The sequence below is a fragment of the Idiotropiscis lumnitzeri genome, chromosome 7 (genome assembly GCF_059441095.1).
Source record: "Idiotropiscis lumnitzeri isolate Australia: NSW breed Sydney's pygmy pipehorse chromosome 7, RoL_Ilum_1.0, whole genome shotgun sequence".
NCBI lineage: Eukaryota > Metazoa > Chordata > Actinopteri > Syngnathiformes > Syngnathidae > Idiotropiscis > Idiotropiscis lumnitzeri.
Genome location: NC_142397.1, coordinates 12127965 through 12142020, shown reverse-complemented (window position 1 = coordinate 12142020; position 14056 = coordinate 12127965). Strand labels below are relative to the sequence as shown.

General features: G+C 39.3%; 1 protein-coding gene across 1 annotated transcript in view; it reads left to right on the top strand.

Moving 5' to 3' along the window:
- The window catches only part of si (sucrase-isomaltase), a 55516-nt gene extending 48952 nt beyond the window's left edge, over positions 1-6564 (top strand). The window contains exons 46-47 of the mRNA XM_088300265.1: positions 2978-3145; positions 6465-6564. Coding sequence (XP_088156391.1) covers positions 2978-3145; positions 6465-6542 — 246 coding nt within the window. The 3' untranslated portion in view covers positions 6543-6564. The remainder of the gene's footprint in view (positions 1-2977; positions 3146-6464) is intronic.
- Positions 6565-14056: the final 7492 nt, after the last annotated feature.

Here is a 14056-nt window from a genome sequence, read left to right as displayed (position 1 = left end):
AGACCTTTTGCTCCTTCACCCTTGTTTGAGGATGACCCTCAGTCAACAACACATGTTGGCAATCATGGTATACTCAGTGAACTGTAAGTCTCCAGTGCTTGCAGCATTCATACAGCATCAGACCATGAGCTCCCATTCCACTATACTTATCGGTTTGCGAACTCACCACCCGGTTTACGCCACACATACTTGGCACTGTGTGGATCAAGTACCGTAACTTTATCATGGTCTCATTAGACCACATGACATGGTTTTGTAAGCCATGTGATTAGCTTTCAGAAACTGTTTTAGGGATTTCTTGTGAGTAATCTTCAGATGAGGCTTCCTTCTGAGACAACAGCCATGGAGATAAATTTGAGTCAATGTGTGGCGTATGGACCCCCACACCTTCAACCTCTGCAGCAATACTGGCAACACTTATAAATCTATCTTCCAACCTCTGGATATGAAGCTGAGCATGTGCACGCTATTTTTTTAGGTGACCATTGAAAGCGTCAGTATATACTGTGTAAAGCCACTTGCATCTACTTACAGAAGCCGAGCTGAGAGTTTGAAAAACAAACAAGCCAATGAAGGCATTTTTGTTGCGCATGGACCCATTGCCCAAAACACACATCCTCGGCCCAGCAAACACATTTACATAAAAATCAAGTAAGTGCCATTTGTCTAACGCTAATATCTGAACCTCAGAAAAGTCAATGCATCTCCGCTTACCTTGTGTGAAGCACCACTGGATCATCATAAGCCCCCACTCAAACACTTTACGTGAGTGCCCGTCGAGATTATGTTGTATTGTCACTTGTAGCGGCAGTGTTTCATAACCAAGACATTAAATCTCACTTCAGTTAATTTAGCAGTGTGAGGCGTGACATTGCCACACACAAAGATCCTGACCCTCGCATATACAACCTATCCGGACTTCAGTATGACATTATTCTAAGAAACTAATGTTAGCTAACACTGAATTGTGCTAAATTTGCTGCTTTGCTTACCTTTTAGCTTTTACTGGATAGTGCTTCAGCGGCTGCTTCAAAGTGGTTGTTTCGGTATGAAACTTAGTCCATCCCAGCTGCTAAGTTATAGGTGGGGAAACATTGAATTGCGGCTGTTGCAACATAAATTTGCCCAACTGCCCATCTCTTAGAAAACAATGGGGCCGAAAAGCTGAATGTCTTGCTCACTGAGACATTTTCAGATGTAAGCAGATCGAGACTAACTTTGCTGTTTGTTTCTCATGGCCAGGCACTGCAGAGACATAACTATAGAAACATGAAAAAGTCTATTTTCCGTAATACATATCATTTGCATTTTAAGGGGGTGTTGGTGTTTATAAGACAAAAACAAGTGTGTCTTCAAGGCCACACCTTTACCCAGATCTTTCTTTTGATGTCTTTTTTTGTAATTAACAAATGCAATTATTTTACACCCATGTGCATTGAGGAAGGAGAAATGCTTGCTGTCACTTCATCATTCAGTTTGAGTTTGAATGTCTGAAGCACATTTCATAACAGGTAGATGTTTACCACTGCATTACATCACATTTCCTTTGAAGAACACTCAAAAAGCATTTGGGAAGTGAGAACATTATGATAAATGAAGCTTTATGGGTGGAATTATTTTCAATTCTTGCTTGATCTACAACTCAAATTGCTCAGTTCGGGGTCTCTGCTGCCATATCTCATGTTCCATTACGCGCCATATATTTTCAGTAGCCGACAGATCTGGACTGCTGGCAGGCTAGTCAAGTACTATTGGGGTTGGAGGTCTGTGTGCAAATGGTGCCTACTTAGTGCTGAGACAAAAGGGGCAAGTCTGGTGACATAGCTTCTTAGTTTGCTACTGTTGATCTGATATTGATATAGATATTATCGATATTTGGGTCGATCAGGCTCTTCTCTTCCTCTCTTGACATGTTCCATAGCCAATGTGGCAATAGCCTTTGAAATGTTGTTTTTGACTGTTGGGACGATTTTCTCATCCAGTTGTTCACAGTGTGGTGAACCTCATCCTCGCCTGTGAACAACTGAACCTTTACGGCATGCCGCTTATAGTCAATCATGGCGCTGACCTGTTTCCAGGTAACGTGTTAACCTGTGGAATGTTGAGAATTCCTCAACTTTTATAGTCTTCTGTTGCCCATGTCCCAGTTTTTTTGGAACGCGACCCAGGCATCAAATTCAACATAGGTGAATATTTGCAATAAAAAATCAAGTTAATCTTGTCTTTGTAGTGTATTCAATTGACCATAGTTTGAAAATGATTTGCAAGTCATTGTATTCTGTTTTATCTGAATCTTTGTTGTTTGCCAATGTGGGATGATTTCAGGACACAATTCCAATTTACTGCTTAAAGCGCCACATTTTCTCCCTCTGCACCTGAATAGTGCCTGTCTATAGCAAGAAATGACAGTTAACTGTCCTCTTCTCTATTCTGCCTCTGCCTGCTCCTGCCTTCCTTCGGTCACTGGTGACCAGTCAACCATTCCATTTGATGTTGTATAATTAATGCACAGGAGCAGATAGTTTCCTCAAGGTCAATGGCAATAGCATGGCAATATTTTAGATGGTGTCTCTTTAACTGTTCTTTTTAAAAGATGAACCTTTTTCTGGTGCACAAATTCAGAATATTGGGGTTAGATATTCCATGAGATTTTTTCCTTACTTTTTACGAACTACCAATTGTCTATTAGCAAATTAAAAAAAAAAAGTATTTGTTGGTATACATCGCATAATCAACTTATCAACATGTTGCTCTTCGATCTTGATCTTTATTCTTCATTTCCTCATTTTGGACAATTGTATGCTTTCAACATTTTTTAGAATTCAGTTTTCTTTTCCAGTAAAACAAGGGCCACTAAGTCTTGGTTGGATGTGTTTGCTGTGGAAAAAAACAAAGATCAAAGATTGCTGTACCACATCCTCATTTACCTCCTAAAGTCTAAACAATGTGTCCCAATCTTTTCTTTTTTCATTGGTAGAATACTCTGTCGAGTAAAACCATCCATAACGGCTCATTTGAAGCTGACCATTTGATCCTCGGCATCGTGAAGGTCTGGGGGATCAGCACTCCCATCACAGAGGTGACTCTGACGGACGTGGCTGAAACTGTACATCCTCTGACACCTCAGTATAATGCTGAAACTCAGGTGAGTACTTTTCTAATATACCTTTTAGTTACATAAACACACACACACGCACACCCATGCACACACACACGCGTTATCAATCCAATCCAATTCAGAGAATAATTATATGTATTTATCCTAATATCCAAATTAAATGATTGTTTGAGGTTAACACAAATTTTATTAATCTACAACAACACAATGGTTCAGTATGAAAGGTTTATAGAATATGAAGGTCATCATGTCAAACATTTTATTTTTTTTCTTTTATCTCATTTGGGGAAAATATGTTGAAATGAGGTATCAAGCGGACTTAGGTTTCAGATGTCATTTCACATATATTGTCGTGAGACAGAGTGGATCGGGCTTTATCATACAGTATCTGCCTCATGGGATACGCCAGTGACTCATGATGTCAATGCACCGTGTGCGGAATTCAGATATTCAGACTAAGCCATGAACTATACTTCTACAAAAAGAAGAGCGTTTTCTAGGAAATTATCATTCCAATTAGGGTTGTAACGAACAATTATTTTAACAAGCGATTAAGCGGTCGAAGATAAATATATTTTTTAAAAAGTGAATCGGATAAAAAAAAATATCTTAATTTCTCTCCCTTTATTCAGAAACAGCATATTACTTTTTTTTTTTTTTTACACAAAACTCCATTGGTTGCTGCATGAACTATTCAACAGGCACCAGACTTAAAGTAAAAGTCATTTATTTTCATGCCCTGTGCGTACAGTCATTATTAGCACATCCCCTACTGATCTTTGTTGTTGTTTTTTGTTTGTTTTTTTCCATTGCTTTTATGGCAGTGCATTGCGCTCACTGAGTGTGCTGAGTGCAGCTTGGCAGATAGCTAACAGTTCCTAAAAAAAGTAAAACTTTGCTTGCTTTAAGCCATTTATTAACATGCCAGTTGAAATTGACTATAAAACTAAACACACACACACACACGCATACTCACACACAATACAATTACACACATATATTTCAATATAACACGTTCATTGTTTTTTAATGCTAACACACAATGCAAATTTCATTATCGTTCGTCCGTATTTGATTCTTTTGATTGTGTTGAATATACCTCTAAATTAACTAAACCATAGCCTACTGCTCCTGCAAACTCAGTTAAGGACATCTGGTGAAATTAACCATTCATTCATTTTGAAATTAACTGTGTAATGCAAGTGCAGATGTTGTGGGTTCGATTGCGGCTCCAGCTTTCCTGTGTGGAGTTTACATGTTCTCCCCGTGTCTGCGTGGGTTTCCTCCGGGTACTCCGGTTTCCTCCCACATCACAAAAACATGCATGGCAGGTTGATTGGACACTCTAAATTGCAACTAGGTATGAATCTGAGCGCGGATTGTTCATCATCTATGTGTGCCCTGCGATTGGCTGGCAACCAGTTCAGGGTGTCTCCCGCCTGTTGCCCGAAGACAGCTGGGATGAGGCTCTAGTGAGGAGAAGCAGTACAGATAATGGATGGATAGATGTGAAATGCAACCGAGCCGCATCACTGAGGGAAAAAAAGTGAATAATTAAAGGCACACATATAGTTCTTGAAAATCATACAAAAGAAACTTTTGGTTCCCTTGCCACTCAAATAAGAATGTTAATTGATGTTTTTGTCTACGTCAATCAGCTTTTGTCTGTTTTTGGCTTAGTTGTGACTTACTGATTGTGTAGTGACCCACCTGGGAGAGACATTCACCAGGGACCTGTACCTTTCAGAGAGAGGGGAGTTTTGCATGATTCTGGGTTCAAAGGGATTAAAGACATGAAAGGGTTGAAAGGGAGTAGCTTGTTGCTTGCCGTATAAACAGTTTTGCTGCGGAGAGTAAAAAGGCATACAAAAATAACACGAATCTTTAATCCTCTCTTACAATTCAACTTGTGCATGTTATATCAGGCGGGGGGAGCATTTGTATTCAAATAGTCCCTGTGATTAATGAACTGCAGTTTTCCTCAGTGTTTTTTCCTGACTCCTATCGTTAGTTTCAGCCAGTGTCATGTCGAGGTCACTGTTTAGTTCCAACACACTTGTTTTCCAAAAACAGGGCTTGAAATTGCTGCAAAGTCAAAGAACAAAGATAATTATGCTTTATGTCAAAAACGTAACGATCAGAATTCCTACCAAGCAGGTTGAGTGAATTTACTGAGATAGATAATGTAAAAGATGACGCGACAAGGAAATAAAATATACTTATTTATAGATACATTTTTGTTGTGGAGTTGGCACTTTAGTACTTTGCTCAACAAGGGGCTGGATAAGTGAAGTTCCAAAGACAACATGCTACAAAAATACTCAGTTGTGCATCACTGTTTTCATGAGCTTAGTAATGCAAAATTGAAATGTTCCAATGAGACTTGATTGTCTGGCATTCGACATAATATGGAGAAGTGAGTTGTCGAACTGACAGAATGCGCATGTGCCCTCACATTTACTGCAAAAATACTGGGACCACTCATCGTATCACGATATGAAACTCATTCACTGCCATTGACGGGTATAGAAGCCAAAAAGTCAATTAATGTTACCTGGGCTGGCAGTGAATAAATTAATTAAGATGCAATATTTTAGGCAACGAACAGAAACATTTAAAACTACATAACAGCATAACAACTAAGCAATTGTAAAATAATAATAATAATGAATAATACACTTTCCCAGTCTGGTGAAATATAACGTCAGTCTTATTATTCATGTTTGTTATCAAGAGCAAAAAAAAAAAACCTTGGTAAAAACATTTTGTTCTCAATGCCATGCCTTCATTTTTAACCTGAAATGATGTTCTTAGTTTGTTGGTGAATTGCGTCACTATTAAGCTGCACACATCAATTATACTTTAAAATGACTCCTTTCATGTCATGCATTAGTTGAAAACATTATAGAGATTTTTCAATGTTGGCTGTATCACAACAACATTAAAGCAACAGTGATCAGCTCCATTCTTGGCATTGTTGTGACAAATCAAGTGAACAGCGGGACAAATTCTTAAAAACACAATGTTGTAGACAATGTCTGAGTTGTTATTTTAGGCACACACTATCAATGGGGTGTATTGCTGAGATATATACATATATTAATGTCAAACTTGCCATTAACTCATTTACTGCCATTGACGGCTAAAGACGTCAAAGAATTTTTTTTTTTACTTGGCTGGTAGTGAATGAGTTAAGTGCACAACTGCACATACTGATGTATGACAGTGACATAAGAGTGTGTGATAACAATGTGATATGTTATTCAACCTATATTGTACACGCCCTAAAAGTGCACATTCATTGTCATTGCAAACCTTTTATTTTTATTTTGTCTTTTATCTACAGGAGCTGATTGTAGATGCAACAGCAATTTCAATCCGCGTGGATCAAGGATTTATTATGACATGGAGAGCCAGTGCCTGAGTATGATTTTTCTGATCAGTTGGTGAATATTTAACATACTGTATATATGTCAATTTATATGATTATACATTTTTCTGAATTGATTTTTCACCTCGTAAGTGATTGATGTACATCTTGACAACGGCATCATTTGAACAAGTAAGCATGATAGAGCTGAAATCCATTTTGACAATTTACTGTTGTTTTTGAACAAATACAGAATTTCTGAAATCAAAATGTTTTTAATGTTGGCTTCTTTATGCTATTGTATAACTAGTGGCCGCAATTATCAATCCGTCATTTGTTTCTTCTCCAAATCTAAAATGAAACAGAGCAAGACCAATTGTGTAAGAGGAAAGCTGAGCAAGACACACGGTGTGGTATCAACTCCGCCATGTAGCTTTTTTCTTTATTAGGTTAACTCAATGCACATACTTATTTTACAATTGTACATGCTACACGTTCCAACCCCGCAATGTGTAATGAAGCAATCCGCCTTATGACGTATATAGTTAAAATATGTACTTGAATAATGATGTTCTTACTGCTTTTCTTCTTTAATAATAATTATAATAATCATAATAATTTAACTCAAGACTTTTTATGGCAAATAAGCTAACACTTCAATGGCCAAGCAAGTGGCTTTTCTTTCAACCCAACAGCGTATGCTATGTATAACATTGACCACTTTCCAATGGATTCATTTTGCCCTCATTTCTGTGCTCTGATTAGCCATATCATAGACTAATTATTTGCTGAGTTATTTGTTTGAATCAATATTCCAATATGTATGACTGAGTAGGGGAGAGTGATATGAGTTAATTTAATTCACAATTAATTTAAAAATGCATTATCCGCACATATAAGTAATTGTTTGAAATTATTTTTCCTTTTCTACAAAAAAGTGCTTGAAGTCATCTGTGCCGTGCAAGTAAGCAGATGTTCGTGATAAAATTATAACAGGAAGTAATGCTCAGTGGAAACGATATCTCAAGAGGTCTGCATTTGATAATTGGAAAAGCTTTGATTTAGGATGCAGTCTCTGATCCCCTTTAGCGAAACTGTCTTAAACACAATAGCAACGAGAAACTTTGAATTTGAGGGTGCTGTCTCGGTGTGGCGCGTGCGCTCTTCCACAGATGGATGGTATGTGCATGGAGGAGTGTTAAATAAAGCTTTTACCTGCCAAAAGCTTCCTATGTAATTTTCATCCTATCCGATTACATTTCACTTTCAGGACATAGCCATCCATTATCCACAGTAAATGTAGACTATCGATTTAGCTGTGGGTCCATCATTTGCACTCTGGTCAGCCCTTCAGAGAGGGAATGGACTGGCAACTTTACTTTTAACTGTAGTGTTGTGATGCACTGATAAACCGTGTAGCTAAAAAAAATAAATAAACAAAATAAAATGTGTCAGTGACAGCATTTTTATGGTATTGTAGCTACACCACCACTGCATAGCTCTCTCCGCGAATGACAATGACATTGAAAAGTAAATCAGTTTTTGAGGAAGACCACTGGAGGGTGTGGACAGTGTGGAATGGAGGAAGACAGGGCTAACAGCAAGCAAATCAGACACAGAATGGCCATGGGCTTGAATGCCCTGAGCAGCATGGCAAATTTGCAGCCAGACAAAAGGACCAAAGTCAAGCTCCTAAGGATCTCATCGCAACATGGATGTTGAGAGAATGTGACAAGCAGAGGAGTGGACAGTGAATGATACTGAAAGATTCTGAGCGTTCAGTAGATTGAGCATTGAACTGCATTATCAGAGCGATTAATGTGTCAGGAAATTGGTTGATTTACGTTTACCATGTTAGAAAACAAAAGCCCGTCCTTTCTCGTGCAAGTAAGCCAGAGCTTGTCCCACCCCACATACTGGTGGGCCTGTATCGAGTATGGATTTTGTTCCGATTAGTGATGACGCAAGAGTTTCAAAAGTGAGTGCAAAATGAGACGCCTTCACAAAGAGGATGTATTGTATTTTCTGTTGGCTTCGTGGCACTTCGTTCTCACTAAGCCGCTGAAATTATGCCCGGACCTGTTTCTAATGCACATGCAGTGGATACAATGCCAGGTATTGGTACAGCTCGTCCCATATTGCATTGACAACTTTGCCAAGCAATTGAGTACGTACTTGCCGCTTATTAGAAGCTCAAGCTGTTTGATAATGCCAATGTCAGCATCAAACAAAAGTCAATGCAGCTCTGCTTACCTTTCAGCATTGACATCATTTCAGACAGCAGTGGCTTGAAAATAGTCGACAATGAGTTGTGGGGTGCAACTATTTTGAATGTTAAGTGTTAGCCAGGTTACATTTCAGTGGGGCAAAAATCGGACTGGCGCGCGTAAAGACACCTATTTGTAATTAGACGGCTCTTGCATTATATACTTGTTTGTTCAATTTCATAATAAATGGATGATTAGGGATGTTAGACATCCAACAAAGGATGTCAATACAGGCAATTAAAATGTCAATTTTCCATATTTCCCCTTTAAATATGTGAGTGCCTCAGAAGGTGTCTCAAGCAAGCCTTTGTGTCTTTCTGCATAATCATCTTATTTGCATCCTGCTCTGAGATAACCTGCTATTGATCTAAGAAGGGAAATGTTATTTTATTATTATCTTTTTTTTACCTTCACTCACTTAGCCTCCCGTTATTCAATTCACTCCTCCACACCCCCGAATTATCTATGTAGTTGGCTAGGGAAAGTCATGTCATGTCATTATCCACACCGCTTATCCCATACAGGGTCGCGGGAGGGTGCTGGAGCCTATCCCAGCTGACTACGGGCGAAAGGTGCACTACCCCCTGAACTGGTCGCCAGCCAGTCACAGGGTAGACATAGACACCGTCACTGAGGGCGAACTGAACCCACGCTGCCCGCACACAACTCGGGTGAGTGTACCACTACACCATCAGTGACGGCTAGGGAAAGTGTGTTATGATAATTAGCACTTCTATCATTAAAAAAGGTTAAGGTTTGTTTCTGACACAGCAAACGCCACAAAGGCAACATTTGCGCCTTCAATGTGTAAAAATGTGTGTGCGTGTGTGTGTGTGGTCTAGTAATTACATTGTGATTAATTTTGTGAATTGTGTTTTTTAAATTACAATCCCTTACAGGCAACAATGTAATTCTTAACAGCTCAAGGCAGAATTTCTGAAGAAAAGGAGTGATGAAAATGAGCGGCGCAATGATGAGCTAACCATGAGCAATGTTCATCACCAAATTAGACATTGTCACTGAAAAACATCTATTTATGAATATAAAATTGGTTTAAACCATGGAAAAACTTTACAGTGTCATTTGAAATGTTCAAGTTATTCCAAATATTGTTGTCCTTATGAAGTCAGCCATTGAAATGTTGAAATTATTTCTTGATGCTGGGTTGTGTAAGGCTCTATTTTTGTTCCGGGCAAAAGTCTAGTGCAAAGTTTTCATTCTTTTGGTATTTTGCTCAACTTTGCTCAGGAAAAAAATGGGTAACGGGACATTTGCGTTTGTTGTGGGATGAAATTAAGTTTTTCCCAGCCAATCCTCACCTCATTCCTCATTTTGAATCAAAATCAGGGTGGTACAGAGCACGCATCCGAGTATTCCGTGCTTGAACATTGTGGAAAATGAAATTAGACTCACCGGATGGCATTGGCACGAAAACGGCAATATTTTCTTTTTCAGAAGACACCGTGCGTGATGTTCAATTGGAGACTCCCATGCGCCCCCCTCAAACCCCCCCAGCACGCGTCCATGTTTGAATTGTGTCTGTATTTTGAGCTTGATAAAATTGCATTGAATTTGGACGAGAAAAAAAAAAATCACTTGGTCGCTTGAGAAAAATCGGAAAAATATTGGCAACCAGCAGACTGTGCAGACTGTTGATGAAATACTGCAAGATAGCCTCACACATACAAATCTTCTCAAATCTCATCAAATGGCTCAACAGCATCTCCCACCTATTTATACACTCACACAAACATGCTTTACAAATTTAAAAAAATAAGACATCATTCACAGAGAAGAACGTGCTTTCCATTTGGCCAGACCATCCACGCAGAAAAGGATTTAAATATCATTGGAAATGGGGCCAGTGTGATTGCATCACTTCCGGCTCAGCAGAGCTACTAAAATGCCTCTGGTGCCCGAATAATTCAATACTTCATATAATCTAATGAGCATAAATATAATAAGCCTGAATTGCACTTGTTATCACCAGGAAATTGAGAGCTCTCACGGGACCATAACAGCACGCATAGTTATAATAATTATATTATGCATATCTGATTAATTATGAACCAAAATACTATGCATACTGTAAGGAAGGTCGACTTTATCGCACCTCATATGTCCATTATGAGAAGACTTGTGACTATTACTTTCTGTCTGACAAAATAGGGTAGTGCAATAGATAACAGTAAATAAAGGAATAATCCCTCTTCAGGATACTCAGAAGGGACAGGGATTTCACACTCTCAAATTTGTGTTTATTTATTTATTATAAAATATAGTTCAGAAGGAAAAGTAGAGGTCATATCATCCACTTGTAACTTCAGTGGCGATAACAATCAGGCTTTGAAAAGACACATCAGCCACTCATACGCACGCTTGACGGCTCGTGAATGTTTCTGGAAATTACATGCTACATTTGCAGTTGGACAAACAGAGCAAAAGCTGAAAGTGCTGATGCACAATAGTGTTTGTTTAAATGAAATATGGAATTGTGATCATTTTACACTGGTATGTCGAAACAGCTCGTCCCGTGTGGCATTTATATTGTATCAATAAGGACATGGTAGGACTGTTGTCCGTGTTGAAAAAAACGTCAACATAGCAGCGGATGAATGTGTGGCCTGAAACTGAGAATATTTAGCGCAGAACACCTAAAGGTCAGCTGTATGATTTCATGTTCTTCTACGGCCACGATCCTAACTTTTTTGAAACAAGATTACACAACTAAAGTTCTTCCACTTACTGTCTTAGGCGACCAGTGCAGGGTGTAGTCTACCTTTTGCCAGAAGTCAGATACAGAATGCTCCAGCTCCATGTGACACAATATACGCGCTGTAAAAAATAATTGGTTGGATGGATACCAAAGCAGTAGTCCTTTGGGGTACACCAGTTTGTTAGAAGAGCTTAGCATTTCAACATATATGCATTTAAAAAAACAGCCTCTAAAATAAAACTTCAGACGCTTGATAAACTTGTATCCTCGCGCTGTTGTCTCAAAGTGCCAAAAATTTAGGAATCAGAGGCAAACTTTGTTAGTGCCATTTCCTTGTTAGTTGATTTTCTTTTCTTCTTCTTCCAAGTGCAAGCTTTGTAACACAGCTGATAGCAAACTGGAAAGCTTCCGAGAAGAGCAGATTAGCATCACACAACAATAGAGACAATGATGATGAATTGAGAGTGATCACCAAGAGTGGATATGAAAAGATGAGAAATGAGAGCGGAAACCGAGACAGGGGAGATGAGCGATGGAGAGCACTGACATGGTGACGGAGTGGGTCAGGAAGAATAAAAGAATGGGGATGATAGTTAGGGATGGAGTGAGTTGGAGGAATGGTTAGAGGGACGAAAAAAGAAGGCGGGTGTCCTCTTGGTAGAATGGCTCTGATTGAGGTCAGTTTTCCCAGCGGTTGAAACTCCACTTTAATCACCCCCCTGTCTTCCTCATCACCATGGAAGGGATGGCCTCATCACGCAGCGAAGGGACAGTGTGAAAAAGGAATCATTTGGATGGAAGAGGAATGTGATAAAACATTTGGGGAGGGGATGTTGTTGGTGTCTACCAGTCCTTTTATCACAAGTGGGACATAGAAAGAGTTACAGTCCACTAACTTGCATGTGGCTGATAGGCGTCGACACCTCTCAGAGGATTTGCAGATGACGTCTGTGGCAATATTTTTGATCAATATATCTTTTGTTTTCAATATGTACGCTTACTCAGACATTTAACAGCTCGACTAATGTTGACAACCCCAGGACATGTACAAAACTTGTGCTTATTCTTCCGTAGAGACATACAATAGTGTCATGATGTCATGAACTGTGTTTTTGTTGACTTTGATTTGATTTGATTATTTTGTCCATGTGTGCTTTTTTTCATGTTTCATCTTGCTGGTTCGAATTTTGTTACTCGTCATCCCTGTCGCCTTTTCCTCCCAATCGGCTCCCTCAGATAGTCTTGTTTTGTTCAGGTGTACCTCCTTGTCTCATCGCTTTGCTTGTACTGTAGTTATTTCCCTGGTTTCTTTCTGTCATTGTCAGTTTATTGTTCTTATTGCTACCCCCAACCCTGACAATATTTTCGTTTGCATCATAACTCCTGCTTGGCATGTGCTGTATCTCTGTACGGAGGAGGGTTAGCCTCCATGTTGGTAATTTTACAAACGAGCGCAGGCCGGCGGATCTGCGCAAAGGAGGGCTGTGTCTATTTGGGAGTGGTCAATTTAACTCAGGGCCAATCAAAGAAGTTCCTTTGATTCCTTTCAATTGTGTCGCGCTAGTTGCGCACAGATCAGACAGACGAAAAAGTGGTACTGTTACTTAGACGTGGTCTGAGCAGCCGTAAGGCTTAGATCAACTTTCTGACACCAAATTGTCACTCAACCAGGTGCATCTCCAAGACACTCTCAATGTTGTGCCAGCCCAACCTGCTTGGTGGTCACCAATCCGCTATACTGGCATTGGCGCCATGGAATAAAAATGAATATATAATATAAAAAATAGAAACCATATCATTCTATAACATGCCATTCTGTGCAAATAATGAAAAAAAAAAGGAAACTTGAAACTTTCTTCCCCATCAGGTTTCTCCTTTGGGGACGAGGTTATGGGTTATCCATGCCTCTCAAACCAAGCACTGTATTAGCCTTTAAGATGCAGATCTATCAGACTGGATCAAATCAGCTACACACGCTATAGGCCTAAATCTGTTATAAAATGCACATTTGCCTTGTTGTCTTTGCACATTGTTTTCTTTGGGATGTATCCTGTTGTATCGCCGTCAGTTTCCTACTGCTGTTATTCATCCTTATATGCTTCTTCAACATTGATATACGATAGCATGATCAGTCAGTGGATACGTTCATTTGTGCAACATGAACATCACCTTTATTTCACTGTCAATAGCATAACGAAGAGCCCAGCTAGCCTACTGCTGATCACACTTCAACTCTTTCTGTTAGAACACAGCTTTACCCTCAGTGCAATGATCAGGATTCAACCCCTCTGGGACCTTCTGTCCTGCACTACCATTTCCTCCAACAGAGCATCTAATAACATCCTCATCACATATACTCCCTCTGTCTCAGCCACTGATGAAAGCAATGTCTGTAAGTAAAGGGCTTGCGACAAGCACATCCTTTCTAAATGCAATTGTAACATCACAGAACAGCTCTGTGTGTAGTAGCTTTACAACAAACTGAACTTATCCCACGAGGATATGCATTAATACTGTACAAGGGAAACGCACGCGGCTTTGTGTCATTTTTTTGATTGAGTGGCATCATTGTTGTATAGATTTTC